The sequence below is a fragment of the Chiloscyllium punctatum genome, chromosome 17, assembly GCF_047496795.1.
Source record: "Chiloscyllium punctatum isolate Juve2018m chromosome 17, sChiPun1.3, whole genome shotgun sequence".
In the NCBI taxonomy this organism is placed as follows: domain Eukaryota; kingdom Metazoa; phylum Chordata; class Chondrichthyes; order Orectolobiformes; family Hemiscylliidae; genus Chiloscyllium; species Chiloscyllium punctatum.
In genome coordinates, this window is record NC_092755.1 from 53,587,381 (window position 1) to 53,607,062 (window position 19,682).

Consider the following 19,682-nt stretch of genomic DNA (forward strand, 5'->3'; position numbering starts at 1 on the left):
CAGCATTTGTGGGAAGAAAGCAGAGTTAATGTTTCAGTTCCGGTGACTCCTCTTCAGAGCCAGGCTCTAGTTTCTAGAACAGCAGCGGAGTTTAAAAAAAAACAATGCCAGCTTTGTGTTCCAACGGCTATTAAAAATCTATCCCCAGGGCACTGAATGATGCAAGTAATGGAACTGGATCAAGTATCAATTTTTTAAAAGAAAGCAAAAATAACTGAACAACATGAATATTAAATAGCATAAGGTTCTACTGCATAGTATATTAAACCTATATTAACATAAACAAATATATTAAAACTGCAATAAATAATCATAGGTAAAAGATTGGAGACCTGATATGGTGGAGGGAAATCTGTTGTTATGTAGAAGATGAGTTTCATCCAAAATCAACAGCTAATCTACATTTTGATTTGAACTGTTGTCCTCATACTATGAGGCTATTCTCAACATCCATGGGAATAGGGGCCAAAATGTGAACTGTGGTAAGTCTTATGGACATGGAATTACCCACATCTGATCTACAAGACGTTCAACTACCTATACAGGCCATCACCAATTTTCTTGAAGATGATATGTGGTAAACCCTGCCACAGTTATAGTGGCCATGGATCAGAGGTGGACACTAAACTGATCAGCGTCAAGAACACTGCACAGCAATATCTAACTCTGCTTAGCCAAGCATCAATCCCAAAATGTGGAGAAGCTGTGCTTTCTTTCTTTCTTACAACTGTCACTGACACAATTATCTGAATCTTACAGTGCTACATCAGGACTTATTGAACTTCAGAGTGAACAGTAACTTGAGCTCAATGCTCCAGATGGCGCCACCTTGTCAATTTTGTCCCCGTGGGGAAATGAATGCTTTTCACAAGACTTGTGTTCTTTACCCATCTGCTACCCTTTCCACTCAAGACAATATTGCCATGTAGCCTGAACAAGGTCTGAAGCTTATTTTCCTTTCCATACAACATTGTCAAGATGAAACATTATCTGTACTTCACATAAATGTTGATTAAATCAAAATGGCTTCTGCAATTTCTGAAAACCCTAAAGGCAGAAAGTATCTAAATGTTAAAAGCAAATATTTCCTAAAGCTGCAGAAAAAACTTTTTTTTAAAAAACTTCTCAAATAAAATGAGTAACACTTTTGATGCTTTTCCCCCCCTCCAGCAGAAAAAAAGAAAATCACAAACCATGTCAGACCTGAGTGAATTGAAGCTAGTGCCAGGATGATAGATAATACTATCCAAAAGAAAAAGATGAAAATGTCTCAAGGCTGTTCATCATGGCTCAGACTGTTGTCATAGTAAGATAAAGTTTCAATAAAAACTTTTAAAGTCAAATCCTAACACATCAGGACCAAATAAATTTTAACTGAAGAGTTTACTTTGGCACAGTTTGCTCTCCTTTGCATTCAGAAAGCTTCTGCAATCAATCACAGGCTTATTTTACTTTATACACAATGAATTTTGTGAAGGTAACATATGTCAGTACAGGGAATAGAGTTTTAATTAATTTCCCATAAATGCATCAGCACTTAGCATGTCCGGGTTAGCTACAGCTGAGGCAGGAAAGGGCCCTCTTGCCTACTCCAAGCTCAGAGGAAAAGCCAATATACAACCAACACCTGTGATGTTTTTCCCATTTCCTAATCCAGTGAAAAGCATGAGGCAGATTCTGAGACGGTTGATTTTTGCGCACCAAGAACAGCACTGGTCTTACTGAAACTCAGTATTTGTACAAAATAAATTACGTCATTATCAATAACCATAGTTGTTTTATTAAAACAAATCCAGAAGCTCATGATAATAAATATAAAACTAAATGGAATGATTTGTATCATCTCCAACGGAGTTAAACACAGGTGTTTTGAGTGCAGTCACGCTGGGCTGTGTCGCAAGGCAGTGTTTCATGGAAACATCATTGCAAATCACTGCTTCAATCATTGGAATCCCTTCCTCCTACTTTCCTGGAACTCAGTTAAAATATTAAAAGCAGTTATTTCTAATGAGAGCAAAAACTTAAATTGTTTTTTAAAAATCTGTTGATGTCACCTAAAAATGGATTATGGTCATTAATTCAATTTACCCAACTATCTGATTGAGCAGGGACTATACACAGTTTTAGTCAGAGGTTGCACACATCTCTGGCAGCATCCAGTAAAAAGGGTGTGAACAAGAGGGATTCTGGAATGAATGTAGAATCTGAAAGGCTAAAATATTCAGTACTTATTGCTTCTGTGATTCCACATTGTGTAGCTGGGTTGTCAGCCAGTCAAGCTGCTCTAAGTAACAACTAGGCCACATGTCAGGGTGGCCTGGATGTAATCTTACTTTATCATCTTCCCAAACCAAATTTGATCCATGATTCAGATCCTCTGAGTACAAGATTGCCCACATCAACACAGATCAGTGCGACCAACTGCCATTTTTTTCTTTAAAAATCAAGAAATGTTTGCACCGAGCATGCCAAGATTGCTTCAGGTACAACATAGAATGATGCTCCCTTATTGTGTCAAAAACGGACAGTCTAATTCTTCCTTCCTTTTCTCCCCTGACACCTCAAATGTACTTTTGCAGATTTTCCACCTCCTACTAGGAATTTCAAAACTTTAAGCTTCAGGAGATTGAAATCAGTAGGGTTTTGTACTCTAGGCATACATAAGGACAAAGTTAGGACTATTTAAATTTCTTTCATGTAGCAGATGCTTTCAACTAGAAAGGGAGATTTTCTTCTCATCAGCCTGGGTGCAAGCTATTTTTCTCAACAATCAAAAACTTGCATAAAAGTCACATTTAAAATAATTTCTTTATCCTGGGGTGCAGAATATATATATTACATTTTGCTGATCAGCTATTGCACAAGGTTTTCATCAAATACTCCTCTTAAGAATTTCTGTGGCCTCAGGAGAATCAGTAACGACAATCAGTTTCAGCTATGTTTATGAGGGACTAGAACGGTGGTGTCTTTTAGCATTAGGTTTCATAACCCTCCAAATATTAACCTGCTCATTTTTGTAAAAAAATTAGAACTTTATAACATTCAAAACATGGCTGACATTAGCACAATAGATGGAGGGAATATTTGGTGGTTAAAAGTTTGCTGGCTTTAAACAGTGCACATGACGATGGAATTTAGGTCCAGTATCCATGTTGCAAACCCACTGGAAATGGACTAGTTAACACTTGAATACCAGCCTCAGCCACATAGTCTGCAGAATTTAAAAATGACGTGTGCACTTAGAAAGTTACAGCTCCGAGTTTCTTCTGCTGTTCCTCAGTCAGCGGATCCTTTTTCAGCAGGCGGTTATGTAATTTGTATTGTTTACCAATGCCAAGTTTAGGGAGCCCACGGTTTAGTCCCTCTAGCAGAGCACATGCCTTGCACAGCTGCTGACTGGAAATGTAACCACAACGGGTACAGGTTCCCTGCGTGGGCATCTTCACATCCTCCTTTACAGACAGGTTCTCACCAGAGTGAATCACATCCATGATGGCACTGGTCCGGATAGATTCCAGATCTTTCAAGAAAGCACGAGCGTAGCCCCTGTATGCATTCGGGGAATACACGCATTCTGTAGAGAAGTAGTCCAGTTTCTTAAAATAAGCATACAGCACTATCTCTTTCTCATAGGCATATTTGAGTGGCTTGCAGCGAGGGATGGCTCCCTCACTACCTGTGATAATTGAAGTACAGCGGCGAAGTCGAGCAATATCTCCACGCAGGAAGTTCATCAGTACAGTCTCAGCAACATCATCGGCATTGTGACCTGGTAGAAAAGGGAGGATGTCATTAAATTTTACACACGCAGATGCAGGTACATTCACGAATTACAGACCGGTCACTGTGCAGCATCACAACAGGAGTCCATATCACCCAGCTGGGGTCTAAGCTGAGATCATTCAAACAACTCAACCTAACTGGCACAATATAAAGTTAGCTTTTGACAGCCTTTCCCAGTGTTGTCCTGACCTATAATACTAGGTCTAGGTGGTGTGCTTATTCTAGTGGTTGTCTAAAACAAATCATACTTCAGCTCTCACCTTCCTGCTACTAATGTATTATTAAACTATGCTCTCATGAGTGCTTCTGCTGCCTTTCCCCATGTCCTTGTAAATGTCTTCGCGGTCTGGCCACTGCCTTCTGCCAAATAAAGGCAAATTTATATGGATTTTTTTTTTGAAATCTCACATTCTTAAATATCAAGAGTTTATAGTAAATGCCTTTTTCAATACTGTCTCTTCAAATCATTTTAAAGCATATAAATTATGTGCTGGATTCACTGGACTTATTCATAATACCTCAAATAACATGAATGATGTCCATTCTACGTACGTTTCAAGATATTTCTGGTTATGCAACTTACTTATCAAAACTTATTTTGGTCTTGTAAAAACCAGCAAATATAGCAAAAAACCTTTTTTCCCCCCAAAAACTTTCCCACTTATTCTGTTAACTTACTATGTTTTTACATTTTCCTTAGGTATGGAGACCACAACTGCAGATGGCATTCCTTGTACAATTGCAGCAAACCTTCCTTACGACTGTACTTCAACCCCCTTGTATAAAAGCCAAGATCTTATTTACCTACATGCCTTGCAGCACAGTGGTAACGTCCACATCTCTGAAACAGAAGGTCTGAGTTCAAGATCCACTTGTTCAAGAGGTTTGGTACAACATATCTGCCATAGGTTAATTCAAAATATCTACCATTTACCTTCCTAATTGCTTGCCATGTGTTAACTTTGTGTTTTGAACAAAAATACTCAAATCTCCCTGAACACTGATGATGTTTAACACTTTCTCACTAATAATCTTTTAATCTAATCTTCCTAGCAAAAGAAAAACCTCATTTCACTCCAACTGTCATTTTTTGTTTTTGCTCACTTGCTTCTTCTATATTCCTTTGCAAAGTATGCCTTCCTCAGAGCTTCCTTTTCATCCAGCTTTATATTGTCAGCAAATTTGGATCCATTACACTGTCCCTTCTAAAAGTAAGAATGTGAATTGTAAGTAACTGGGGCACAAGCACTGATCTTTGCAATCCCCATTAGTAACAGGTTGCCAAACTGAAAACAATCTGCTTATCGCTATTCATTTAGTCCTCGATCTGAGCTAATAGTGTAATTAATATGAACCCATATCATATGTAGTAAACTATGTAGCATTTTGTTAAAGGTCTTTACAAAATTCAAATATACTACAATTGCTAAGGAAGGTTTGTCCTTATCCATTTTACTAGTTATATCTTCTAAAATTTAAAATCTAGATTTGTCAAAAACTATTTCCATCTTTCAAAATCATGCTGGCTGTACCTAATCAGATCATTTTCTGAGTTTCTTATTACTTTCCTAACAATAGATTCTAACATTTACACAACTACTCAGCCTGCAATCTCTGTCCTTTTCCTTTTGACTAGTAGTATTACATTTATTACTTTCTAGCCCACTAGGTCAGTTTTAGAATCTAGCAAATTTGAAAAATCACAATGTCTTAGGGAACATTTTATTAAGTTAGAGGTATGACATAACCACAGGCTGTTGTTGCCAAAAATTACGACTGTTGAAAGGTCCAATATAGAATGACAGGGATGTACATCAGAAATTATCCAATGGTCAGTTTATCCTTCTATCATGGGAAACCAGGGAACAAGTGTTATAGAGGTGAAGGGCAAGTGGAGGCCTTATATTAAACCACTTGATAGGGCAGCATGATGGCTCAGTGATTAGCACTGCTGCCGCACAGTGCCAGGGACCCGGATTGGATTCCACCCTCGGACGAGTGTTTGTGTGGACTTTGCACATTCTCCCCACTTCTGCGTGGGTTTTCTCCAGGTGCTCCAGTTTCCTCCCAGTCCATTGACGTACGTGTTAGGTGGATTGACCATAGTGCCTAGGGATATACAGACTAGGAGGATTAATCAAGGGAAATGCAGGGTTACAGGAATAGTGTCATGGGGGTGGTGTGTGTGTGTGGGGGGGGGATCTGGGTGGGATGTTCTTCAGAGGGTTGGTGTGGACTCAATAGGTCAAATGGCCTGCTTCCATGCTGTAAGGATTCTATTACAGAGTTCCTAGTACTTAACATAATATGATACATGCAAAAAAGAACAGACCACCTTATAAAGGTCCAGATCATCCAAGATAAATAAAATTATAATGCCTTAAGCACACAGAAAAGGAAAAAGTCGCTTTTGTAATACGTGAAGTGTGAACTATCCCAAGATATTGACACTTACACATGGTGATAGAGCATTTGTTGAAAATCTCATGCTGGAGATGAAATGGGCTGAGTATGCAACTACTGGATTGGTACCGGTGGAGATTTAGAAGTCAATGTACCATGCATATAAATTTGCATAAATGAGTCCAAATGAATATGAAGTCTTAACTGGCTCCTTGGTCACATGGGTATTTTTCCTGGTGGTGGAAAAATATTTACACAACTGGTGTTTTTCACTGTGTCCATCACCTACACACACACACACACACACACGCGCGCGCGGATGCTCGGGAAAATAAGCTCTACAATAAAAAAATTTCAAGTTATTTATACAACTGGTAAACAAAAAACTGAAATGTAAAGTCAATGCTGTATTACCTGTGCAAACCTTATCTACGTTCAGCATCATAGCTCCTCTATCAAGAGCTTGCCGTCTGAAGACACCACAGAACGTGCAGTTATTTTTCAAACCAACTTTCTTTACAATCTGATCCATTGTCCAACCATACAGCTCTTCATAGGAAACAATTTTAAGAGGCAGATCATATTGTTGCTGGTTTCTCTTTACTGTCTCCAAAGAATCGTCACGATAACCACTGATGCCTTCGTCCACAGAGAGCAGCATTAGATTTAACCCATAATCGTAACGCTCATTTAAAACTTTCAGAACATGAGCCAGAACAGTTGAGTCTTTCCCACCAGAAGCACCAATCCCGACAGTCTCCCCCTTCTGGAAAAGCTCAGCAGATATAATTGTCTGATGAACTTCCTCTTCAAAGGCCCAGAAAAAGCACTCTTTACAAAGGGAGTGGCCTGTTTTGGGCCGCCTGAGGACTGCTGGCTTCTTGTCACAGCTACTGCAAGGAACTGGCATGATGGAGCCGATCTGAAAGAACAAACAGAATGAAAATACATGTCCTGAAGATCACAAAAAATTTCAATATGGTCTGAACATTTGCATAAGTTTACAATAAAATGCGTCCTTTTGTTATATATCCTTTTCATTACTTAGACTATTCAAAAAAGGTTTTTAAAAACACAGTACGATTAGCAGGAATTTGACAAACCGAGACTGGTATCAATTTATTTATTAAACATCAGATTAGAGAAGCAAAATGACAATGCAGAATAATCTATCTATCCCTAGAAACTGATCCACAGGAATTAAGAGCACAAGGTTTATTCCTCATATTTACGGACTTCAATTGATTGTGTCAATGTTTAAGATGCTTCATTAACTTCTACCTGAAAGATAGTACTCAAAGGAAAGCATTCTAGTTGCATTGTGGAGTATCAGCCTAGATTCTGTACATGTTTACTATTGGGGCTAGAAGCAGTAATCTTCTGATATGTTACTACGTTCAGACTTCAGTCTTGTTCCTACCATGCAGTATATACTTTTCAACAGCAACATATTTACACAGAAGGCATGGATTGTTTCTGAATCCTTATGAAAGGTCCCAACCTGCTCCTGTGATGCTGCTTGACCAGCTGTTCATTTTCCAGTTCCACAGTTTATTGACTGAATTCTTTAGCCATGCAAACCAGTTTTCATGCCTTGCATAGCTTTCACAATCAAAAGGATTGCGCCAGTTGGGACAATAAAAGACTCCAGCACTCACTTGATTACATTGCATATTTACAAAAACGAGAACAATTGTATAGTAAAAGTCGGGCTCACAAAATGATGGATGTTTTTAATAATTTCCATGATTGCTGGAAAAACCTTACAAACGGGCAGAGAAAGGATTAAAAAGTGGCAAAGCCAAATCCAAACTTGTATCATGTATTACACCTGAAAATCATGAGACAATGTTTTTTTTCCTCAGTCCTCTGGAGGGGCTAATTGCAGATGCAACATTCATATCCAGAATCTGAGACCATTATTGCAACCGTCTCGATACCTGATGACTCCCACAGTTAAGTGTTTGCTTGGGAAAACCCACCAAGCTTCACTTCACAGTATGCAATGGTTGTGTGGTGAAACCTGTTACCAAGAGTAGCTTGCAGTTGCAAGAATAACTGTTTCCCTTTGTATTTCTATAGGTACAGGTGACAAGCATTTTGCAAGGCTTCAAGAATGAAAGGTACATGTTAAGTTTAACAGAACCAGGAAATAAACAGAGTGGTCAAGGAAATTTCTAGTGACCCCCCATGTTTTATGTTAAACAAATTGCAGGCTTTGATCAATTAACTTCCCTTGTGATTGCAGTAACTTCCTGTTGAACTACTCAGGTTGTCACAAAGCATTTCATAAACAGTTAAAGTATTTTGAAGTATAATCACAGCTGTAGAAAAGTTGACGCAGCCAGCTTCTACAGAGATGTAATTACAATTCAACAGTATGTTAAGGTCAGTAACATACTCCCAAAGGCCAGCTGGACACGCACATGAAAAAGATTAACTTACAGGGTTATGAGGAAAAAACCAAGGATGGAATAAATTGAGGTTCCTTTCAAAGAGGCAGCACAGGCACAAACAGTCACAATGGCCTCCTTCTGTCAAGTAAGATTCTATGCTGCTAAGAAGGTCACAGAACAGAGAGCACTATAGGACATGGAAAACACTAACATTGAATGGCATTAGGAATATGCCAAAACTATGTGTATTTCTGTTTAAATTGTCTTAACCAACTTAGACACAAGCAAAGTAGTTTATTGACAATGCAAACCTCGTTGTACTGAACCTCTGCAGTAACCTTAGAAGCCATATTATTCCAAAAGAACATGCATTCCTCTCTCTGTTACAGATACAAACCAATTGGATTTGACAGGACAAATGGATTTTCAACTTCTCTGCCTGACAGTTGCAAGTTCTCATTAGGACCCACCTACATAGAAAATAGGATCAGGGGTAGGCTATTCAGTCTGTTGAGTCTGCTCTGCAATCAATAAGAGTCAAGAAAATGTGGAGCTGGAAAAAGCACAGCAGGTCAAGCAGCATCAGAGGAGCAAGAGAATCGACATTTCAGGCTGGACCCTTCATTGGGACTGGGAAGTAGTAAGGGGACAGAGAAATATATAGAGGAGAGAGTGGGGAAGGATAGGTGGGATGCCGATAGGTGGATGTAGGTAGGTGATTGTGTTTGGTCAGTGGAAAGAGTGGAGTGAATAGGTAGGAAGGAAGATGGATAGGTTAGGTCAAATCAAGGAGGTGGGATGGAATGGGAGGGCTGGATCTGGGATGAGGTGGGGGGGGTAGGGTGGTTTGGAAGGTGCTGAATTCCAAGTTGAGGCCATATGGTTGTAAGCTCCCAAGGCAGAAGATTAGGGGTGCTTCCTTCAGTTTGGGTGTGGCCTTATTTTAATGGTGGAGGCGGCCCAGGATGTACATGTAGTTGGGAGAGTTGAAATGGCTGGCAACCTGAAGGTGGGTTTAATTGGAACATGTGGACCATTGATGTTCCCTGAACTGATCCCTGAGTTTACACTCTGTCTCTCCGAAATAGAGGAGACCACATCAGGAGCAATGGATAGAGTGAATCCGGTTAGAAGAAATGCCGGACTTGGAATGATTCTTTGGGGCATTGGATGGAGGTAAGAGGAGAAGTGTGTCGACAGGTTTTGCAGCTCCTGCGGCTGTAGGAGAAGATTCTAGATTTGGAGGAGGGGTTGGTGGGGAATGTAGAACTCAAGAGGGAGTCGCAGAGGGAACGGCCCCTACAGAAAGCAGATGGGGCAGGGAAGGAAATATCTTATCAGTGGTGGGGTCAAACTGCAGGTGGCAAAAATCGCAGAGGATGATGCATTAGATTTGGAGATTAGTGGGGTGGAACATGATGACCAGGGGACTCTGTCCTTGTGGTGGTGGGGCATTTGAGGGCAGAGGCTTGGGAGGTGGAGGAGATGTGGTTGAGAGGAAATTATGGTACTTGATTTAGGAGGACATCTGGGATGTTTTGGAGTGGAATTGCTCATCCTGGAGACAGGGTAGTTGGGATTATGAGATGGCATTTTTGTGGGAGGGTTGGGGAAAGAAGGGGGGAGTCAAGGTGGGTTGGGGGTCTGAAATAGATATTGGTGCTAAGACCATTGCCAGAGGTGGAGACTGAGGTGTCTAGGAAGAGGAGGGAGATGTGGGTAAAAGTTGATGAACTGTTCGGGTTCCTCATGGGAGTCATTAATATAATGGAGGACAAGGTGGGGGACTGTGCTTGTGTAGCCATGGAAGAGAGACAGTTCTACGTATCCTACAAAGAGGCAGACATAGCTCGGACCCATGCAGGTACTCTCTGGTTTGTGGAAGCGAGAGGATTCAAAAGGAAAAGTTGTTAAGGGTGAAGACTATTCAATAAGATCATAACTAATAGAACCGTTTTGAATTTCACACTCCCATCTACCTAATAACCTTTGATTCCCATGCCTACCCAGAATCTATCCACCTCTGCCGTAAAAATATTCAATGACCCTCATTTCCGTTCTATGGCCGAATGTCCAAAAAGTCATCAGAACAAAGACTTGTCTGTCTTCAAAGGGGGTGCCCTATTTTGTAACCAGTGCACTCTAGTTCTGGATTCCCCACATACAAAACATCCTTTCCAAATCCACCATATCACAGTCATTCAGAATCATTTATTTTTCAATCAGGTTACCACTCACTCTTCTAAACAAGTGGAAACAAGTCTAGTCTGTCCAACCTTTCCTCTTCAGGCAATCCACATATTTCAGCTATCAATCTAGCAAACTTCCTTTGAGTTGCCTCCAGTGGACTTATACACTTAACTTTAAAATTAATGGAATGAAAACATAGCCTATGAAAAGTTTTGTACTTGATCCACTCTACTGGATTTCTGCCCAGAAAGTGAATATGAAAATTCATCACCAAATATGATTAAACCTTCACCATCATTGCCTTGATACATGTTATGAATATATTTGCATTATCAAATAGGTGGCATCTCTGACAATGCAGAACAACTTGCATTATAAGGCACCAATCAAGTATGAAAATGCCCCAAAGCATATCAAAGACCATTAGCAAATGACTGTACTATTATAAAATGTCAACCCAGCTTGCATCAAGTTCATAGAAGTTTAAGGTCACAATTTTCTGACTTTGCCAGTGTGTTATCAATGGGTCTTAAGCTCGCTCTAAGAGTTAGAAATAGATTTCATTGTCATATGTACTGAAGTATGGGAATAAAATTGCAAGTCTTAGCAGAATTACACAATCACTTTGAAAGGCTTGTGTTGTGGGCTTCGGGGTTACTAGGCTAGTAATTGAACTCACATTTTTATACCCTCAACATACTCTTTACAATTGTGACCAGTTACCTTATCAGTGGTAGGATAGATCTTTGATTCTCAGTGACTCATGGAAATCCCTGGCTCGTGGTCAACCAAAGAAAAAATAAAGTTCTGGGAGACACCAATCACATTGAGAGACTTCACCAGCAATAAACGAAGGAAAAGTTGTGATGTCCAGAGAGCACTCGAATCAGATCAATAAGTCATCCATCACAACCTTCAAGCATAGCAGTAGTCACCATAGTCCTGGACAACCACAACACTATTCTCTAATTAGAGATGACTAGTGGCGCGTTTAACCTGAGGGTCACCTCATCTCAAGCAAGGGATGAGGTTGAGAAGGTAGGAACTTTGTGGTGACCTCTGCCAGCGTGGGAACTGAACCTGTGCTGTTAGCGTCACTCTGCTTTGCAAACCAGCCATCTCACTCAACTGACCGCCTGTCTTGCATATTGTCAAGTCTGCAGATCACACTTAAAACTGATCATACAGAATTCAGTGAACCAGAGTGGAAGCAAGTCAACCTTATTCCTGAGAGTCTGTCTAAGGAAGTAGGTGAGATGAATGTAGAATCAATACTGAAAGATTAGGTAACAAAATACCTGGTGATTGAAAATATGATTCAAAAATCAGGATGGATTTCAAAAAGGAATTCTTTTAAGAAATAAAGAATAGTCGAGGGGAATGCAGTGGATTTAAAGGCTGAATTCAGTGGTCAGTGATGAAGAAAGGATCTCTGTGGTTTAACTTATAATGTGCGTTTGAATGAATTGATGTTTAATAGGAATTCCTGATACCGAGCTGTAGTGATATCATCAGGCTGTCAGAGCAATCAATCATGTGAAAGAATTGTCAAAACTAATTGGCAACAAAAATACTCATCATCAAAACACATTTCAATAGGTTTTACAGAGAGATGTACAGCATAGAGTCAACAGAAGGGTCTATTTCTAAGTTCTGGACCACACAATAGTTTCATTAACCTCTTTATTTTAGCTTAGCCAGCAAGAGGTCAGGAGTCAACACCAGAGTAACAGTCAAGCTCTCACTTGATGGACTCTCATTAGACCTGAGTATAGCAGAAAAGCAGTACAGTTCAGAGCCCTCATATCTCTTAACCCATACTTTTCACGAGTCATTTGCTGATAAGTAGTGCAGTTAACAATGCTCCATTGAATAGTGGAAGCAGTCCAAGCCCCAGCTGCAGCCTTCAGCCTTCAGCCTGTACAGACACAGACACATTTTAAAATTTATGGTAGATCATTGTTTCAGCAAAATTTTAACTATTGCTTCCCCAATATTCTATCACTTTAGTCCAATCCATCCATGCCAACCAGATATCCCAAATTAATCTAGTCCCATTTGCCAGCACTTGGCCCATATCCCTCTAAACCCTTCCTATTCATATACCTATCCTTTTAAATGTTCTAATTGTACCAGTCTCCACCACTTCCTTTAGTGACAAATTCCATACACACACCACTGTTTGTGTGAAAAAGGTGCTAGAGGTCCCTTTTAAATCTTTTCCCTCTCACCCTAATCCTATGCCCTCTACTTCTGAACTCGCCCACTCAATGGAAAAGACCTTGTCTATTTACCCTATCCCATTTTATAAACCTCTGAGGTCACCCCTCAGCCTCCAATCCTTGAGGGAAAACAGTCCCAGCCTATTCAGCCTCTCCCTATAGCTCAAACCCTCCAAACCTGGCAACATCCTTGTAAATCTTTTCTAAACTCTTCCAAGTTTCACAACATCCTTCCTATAGGAGAGAAACCAGAATTACACACAATATTCCAAAAGTGGCCTAACCAATGTCCTGCACAGATGCAACATGACCTCCCAACTCCTATATTCAATGTTCTGACCAATAGAGAATAGCATACTAAATACCTTCTTCACTACCCTATCTAGCTGTGACTCCACTTTCAAGGAACTATGCACCTGCACTCCAAGGTCTCTTTGTTCAGCAACACGCCGCAGGACCTTACCATTAAGTGTTCAAGTCCTGCTCTGATTTGCCTTTCCAAAATGCTGCACCTCACATTATCTAAATTAAACTCCATCTGCCACTCCTCGGCCCATTGGCCCATCTGATCCCCCTTTACTCTGAGGTACCTTTTTTTGCTGTCCACTACAACTGTAATTTGGGTGTCACCTGCAACTTACTATCCATACCCACTAGGTTCACATCCAAAACATTTATATAAATGACGAAAAGCAGTGGACCCAGCACCGATCCTTGTAGCACACTGCTGGTCACAGGGTTCTGTCACCATCACCCTCTGTCTTCTACTTTCCAGCCAGTTCTGTATCCAATTAGCTAGTTCTTCCTGTATTTCATGTGATCTAACTTTGCTAACCAGTCTACCATGAGTCAATATAGCCAAGCAAAAGATTGGGTGAATTCAGAAACTGATGAGTCATGGACACCTAAATAAAATTTAGAAATTATTGTAATTCATATTCATTAGCAGTTATTACTTAGATAATTGATTAAAGCCCAGTGTTCACTGAACACAGCTCAACATTTTCTTGAACAGAAGGTTTTGACAGCAAAGGAGTAATGCATTTGCTAGATTAACCAATTTTGCCACTTGTCGTCTCAGTGGGATGGGAGACTACTTTTCAGTGCAGCATTTGATTGAGCAATGAATAACAGACAGCATTATTCGGCTTTCTGTGTGATTCTGCACCCAGTCTTAAAGTTGCAGTCAGAGGGATAACAAGAGCAAATGCTGACAAATTCACCATCAAAAGTCCTGCAAATTTAGTCAATATACACGGAACCTCAGGAGGCCTTCAATAATCTATCAGAAAAGAGGTTCAGGAGAAATGTCCAGTACTGGTGATAGAATGCATTAAGGATGGCTATTGAATTAAGGCTGTACAATAGACTGTACAAAAGATCAAACTGTTATCTTTCAGATCAGTGCTAGAAGGGAATTGACAGGATGAAGTGAGAAGAGGCAATAATATTGGAGAAGGCTTGTGCAATAAAGGAATACCAAGGTCGAACAGTTGACATATATGCAATATTTACATTAGAATTGCTGCAATGTGCAGTATAGGTGGTCATTTGGCCTGTTCTGTCACTGCATGTTTGTCTACAATCCTGCAAGCTCATTCTCAAGGATATATGCAACATCTTCAAAATTTATGTACAGAATGAGCTCATATCACCTTACTGATACAGCTGTTGGAATATGGAATCCATAAGGTAAACATTTCCCTTAGCCTAGTCAAGGACCTTCGGTTATTGACCCACTTGACAGAACTGCTACTGTGCTTTTCTCCTCTATTAATTCTGACAACTTTTAATAGTTTACCTTCTGAATTCTGTTGCAAGCAGCTGTGTCCCCTGGTTCTAGTCTCTGCTACTAGGGGAAACATCCTCCCCACATCCATTCTATCTAGGCCTCGCAGTATCCTGTGAGTTTCAATCAGATCCCACAACTCCCTTCTAAACTCCACTGAGTACAGATCCAGATTCCTCAACTGCACCTTGTATGACAAACCCTTCATACCCTGGATCATTCTCAAATTTCCTCTGGACTCCTTCCAATGTCAGCACATCTTCCCTTAGATATGGAGCTCAAACTGCTCACAATATTCCAAATATCTGGTCATAGCCTTAAATAGCCTCAGCAATACATGTCTGGTCTAATCTTCTAGCCCTCTTGAAATGAATGTCGATATTGCTTTCGACATGCTGACTACCAACTGAAACTGCATGTTAAGAGAATCCTGAACTAGGACACCTACATTCCTTTGGTGTTTCAGATTTACAAAACTTTTCACCATTTTTCCAGACAAAATGTATAATTTCACACTTTTCCACATTGCATTCCATTAGCAATTTTGCTGCCCACTCATCGAGCATGTCCAATACCCTCTGCAGCTTCCCATTTCCTCAACATTACTTATCCCTCCATCTTTTGTGTCATCTGCAAACTTAGCAGCAATGTCCTCAGTTTCTTCATCAAGATCTTTAATGTATAAGATGAATCATTGTGGTCCCAACACTAATCCCTGTAGAATTCCACTGGTTACTGGCTACAATCCTACAAGAAATTCCTTCATCTCAACCCTCTGCCAGTCAGCTAATCTTCTATCCATGCCAGTACCTCACCCCTAACACCATGGGCTCATAGAGGTAAAAACAATGACTGCAGATGCTGAAAACCAAATACTGGATTAGTGGTGCTGGAAGAGCACAGCAGTTCAGGCAGCATCCAATGAGCAGCGAAATCAACGTTTCGGGCAAAAGCCCTTCATCAGGAATAAAGGCAGTGAGCCTGAAGCATGGAGAGATAAGCTAGAGGAGGGTGGGGGTGGGGAGAGAGTAGCATAGAGTACAATGGGTGAGTGGGGGAGGAGATGAAGGTGATAGGTCAAGGAGGAGAGGGTGGAGTGGATAGGTGGAAAAGAAGATAGGCAGGTCGGACAAGTCAAGGAGACAGTAACTGAGCTGGAAGTTTGAAACTAGGATGAGGTGGGGGAAGGGGAAATGAGGAAGCTGTTGAAGTCCACATTGATGCCCTGGGGTTGAAGTGTTCCGAGGCGGAAGATGAGGCGTTCTTCCTCCAGGCGTCTGGTGGTGAGGGAGCGGCGGTGAAGGAGGCCCAGGACCTCCATGTCCTCGGCAGAGTGGGAGGGGGAGTTGAAATGTTGGGCCACGGGGCGGTTTGGTTGATTGGGTCGGGTGTCTCGGAGATGTTCCCTAAAGCGCTCTGCTAGGAGGCGCCCAGTCTCCCCAATGTAGAGGAGACCACATCGGGAGCAACGGATACAATAAATGATATTGGTGGATGTGCAGGTGAAACTCTGATGGATGTGGAAGGCTCCTTTAGGGCCTTGGATAGAGGTGAGGGAGGAGGTGTGGGCACAGGTTTTACAGTTCCTGCGGTGGCAGGGGAAAGTGCCAGAATGGGAGGGTGGGTCGTAGGGGTGTGTGGACCTGACCAGGTAGTCACGGAGGCAACGGTCTTTGCGGAAGTCAGAAAGGGGTGGGGAGGGAAATATATCCCTGGTGGTGGGGTCTTTTTGGAGGTGGCGGAAATGTCGGTGGATGATTTGGTTGATGCGAAGGTTTGTAGGGTGGAAGGTGAGCACCAGGGGCGTTCTGTCCTTGTTACGGTTGGAGGGGTGGGGTCTGAGGGCGGAGGTGCGGGATGTAGACATGCGTTGGAGGGCATCTTTAACCACGTGGGAAGGGAAATTGCGGTCTCTAAAGGAGGAGGCCATCTGGTGTGTCCTATGGTGGAACTGGTCCTCCTGGGAGCAGATACGGCGGAGGCAGAGAAATTGGGAATACGGGATGGCATTTTTGCAAGAGATAGGGTGGGAAGAGGTGTAATCCAGGTAGCTATGGGAGTCAGTGGGTTTGTAAAAAATGTCAGTGTCAAGTCGGTCGTCACTAATGGAGATGGAGAGGTCCAGGAAGGGGAGCAAGGTGTCAGAGATAGTCCAGGTAAATTTAAGGTCAGGGTGGAATGTGTTGGTGAAGTTGATGAATTGCTCAACCTCCTCGCGGGAGCACGAGGTGGCGCCAATGCAGTCATCAATGTAGCGGAGGAAGAGGTGGGGAGTGGTGCCGGTGTAATTACGGAAGATCAACTGTTCTACATAGCCAACAAAGAGACAGGCATAGCTGGGGCCCATACGTGTGCCCATGGCTACGCCTTTGGTCTGGAGGAAGTGGGAGGACTCAAAGGAGAAATTGTTAAGGGTGAGGACCAGTTCGGCCAAACGAATGAGTGTGTCAGTGGAAGGGTACTGTTGGGGACGTCTGGAGAGGAAAAAACGGAGGGCTTGGAGGCCCTGGTCATGGCGAATGGAGGTGTAGAGGGATTGGATATCCATGGTGAAGATAAGGCGTTGGGGGCCGGGGAAACGGAAGTCTTGGAGGAGGTGGAGGGCGTGGGTGGTGTCTCGAACGTATGTGGGGAGTTCCTGGACTAGGGGGGATAGGACAGTGTCAAGGTAGGTAGAGATGAGTTCAGTGGGGCAGGAGCATGCTGAGACAATGGGTCGGCCAGGGTGGTCAGGCTTGTGGATCTTGGGAAGGAGGTAGAACCGGGCAGTGCGGGGTTCCCGGACTATGAGGTTGGAAGCTGTGGGTGGGAGATCTCCTGAGGTGATGAGGTTCTGTATGGTCTGGGAGATGATGGTTTGGTGATGGGGGGTGGGGTCATGGTCGAGGGAGCAGTAGGAAGAGGTGTCCTCGAGTTGGCATTTGGCTTCAGCGGTGTAGAGGTCAGTGCGCCAGACTACCACTGCGCCCCCTTTATCCGCTGGCTTAATGGTGAGGTTGGGATTGGAGCAGAGGGATTGGAGGGCTGCGCGTTGTGAGGGTGAGAGGTTGGAGTGGGGGAGGGGGGACGACAGGTTGAGGCGGTTAATGTCCCGGCGGCAGTTGGAAATGAAGAGGTCGAGGGCAGGTAATAGGCCAGCGCGGGGTGTCCAGGTAGATGCAGTGTGTTGGAGGTGGGCGAAGGGGTCTTCGGAAGGTGGGCGGGAGTCCTGATTGTGAAAGTAAGCTCGGAGGCGGAGGCGACGGAAGAATTGTTCGATGTCACGTCTTGTATTAAATTCATTGATGCGTGGACGGAGGGGGATGAAGGGGAGTCCTTTGCTGAGGACTGATCGTTCGTCCTCAGTGAGTGGGAGGTCTGGAGGGATGGTGAAAACTCGGCAGGGCCGGGAGCTGGGATCTGGTGCGGGTGTGGAGCTGGGAGTGGGGTTGGAGCCAGTACCTGGAGCGGGTGTGATGGTGGGGGGAATGGGGGTGGAGGCATGAGCTGGGGTGATGTTGCCCTCGGGGTTCTGGGGTGTGGGGATAGTGACAGTGGGGTCTGTGGGGGGGCGTGTCAGCAGAATGCACGTGAGTGGCGCTGGTGGAGGCGGAAGTGGTGGTGATCATGGCAGTAGGGGTGGCGGGAGTCACTGAGCATGTGGCATCAGCGATGATGTGAGGGCCGGAAGTGGCTGTGGGAGTGGCCATGATGTGGGCGGAAGTGACATCATCACTCAGCGTGGGGAGGGCTCATACCCAGATAGTTAGGTCTCAGCCCCAATTGCCTTGCAGTCAAATCTGAGATCAATACATCATACCCGCCAATCAGCTCTGAAGAGTCATCGAGACTCTCTCCATGAATGCTGTCTGACTCAGTGATCTCCAGCATTTGTTATTTTCAGTTCAAGCTGCACAAACTCATTTAATCTGTGCTTAAATACGTGCAGTCGGTAAAACAAAGTTAAAAATCACATAACACCAGGTTATATAGTCCAACCAGTTTATTTGGAAGTACAAGCTTTCACAGCTACTTGACGAAGGAGCAGCACTCAAAGCCTGTACTTCCAAATAAACCAGTTGGACCATAACCTGATGTTGTGTGATTTTTAAACTTCACCCACCCCAGTCCAACATCAGGACCTATATATCATGGCATTTAAGGACATCACTCAGTCCTACAGACGTAGACCCCAGTCCTAGATTCCTGATGAAGAGCTCATGCACAGAACGTCGACTCTCCTGCTCTTCGGATACTGCCTGACCTGCTGTGCTTTCCCAGCACCACACTCTTCGACTCTGATCTCCAGCATCTGCAGTCCTCACTTTCTCCTACTCTCAGTCCTACACTGACCACTCCTCCCTTCGGGACTGTTCCATCTTCACACAACTGAAGCCTCTCATGCCTGTTAAAAATCCTGACAAACTAACTCTACCCCCTTTTTAAGGCCTGCTCATGTTTCCTGAAGTATCCCAACGCTTCAGCTGAGGCCCAAGCAGTGATTTATGAAGTTGCAGCTGCTAAAGCTAGAACCTAGCCAGATTTCCAACAACTTTCTGCTGGCTAGGGTAACCTACTTCCTTGTAACTAATTCAATGTACCAGCGGCAGAGGGAAGTCCATCAATACCCCGGACAACAGGGAGCAGGTCATGGAGTTATAAGGCAGTAGAGGCCTAACACCTTCAGTCTCGCCGCTAACATTTCACCCACACGCTGTCACACCCGGATCAGCGGGCTCACAGTCTCCACCCCGCCCAACACAACCTCTCGCCATCACTTAATTATCAGGAGGGAACCCCGGCCTGCAAAGGCTCCCTGACAGACATTTCAATCTTATTGACTAATTCATGACTCCGTACCTGAGAGGACCCGCGTCCACCGCCTAACATAGCAGGCCGTCTGACGGCTGGCTCTTCAGC

General features: G+C 43.0%; 1 protein-coding gene across 1 annotated transcript; it reads right to left on the bottom strand.

The window, feature by feature from the left end:
• Window positions 1-1,757: 1,757 nt before the first annotated feature.
• On the bottom strand, window positions 1,758-19,674 carry ctu1 (cytosolic thiouridylase subunit 1 homolog (S. pombe)). Its single transcript, XM_072587150.1, has 3 exons — window positions 19,623-19,674; window positions 6,601-7,108; window positions 1,758-3,769 (listed from the first exon to the last, which is right to left on the bottom strand). Exons 1-3 carry the CDS (start codon window positions 19,650-19,652, stop codon window positions 3,240-3,242), a joined length of 1,068 nt encoding a protein of 355 aa, XP_072443251.1. The 5' UTR covers window positions 19,653-19,674; the 3' UTR covers window positions 1,758-3,239.
• Window positions 19,675-19,682: the final 8 nt, after the last annotated feature.

Bases quoted from the DNA above. Each gene is read 5' to 3' on its own strand.
- ctu1 (XM_072587150.1), bottom strand. From the start codon at position 19,652: ATGTTAGGCGGTGGACGCGGGTCCTCTCAG. The intron at 7,109-19,622 runs GTACGGAGTCAT...TTGTTCTTTCAG, and splicing joins GTGGACGCGGGTCCTCTCAG to ATCGGCTCCATCATGCCAGT. The intron at 3,770-6,600 runs GTAATACAGCAT...CTTTTCTACCAG, and splicing joins CGTAGATAAGGTTTGCACAG to GTCACAATGCCGATGATGTT.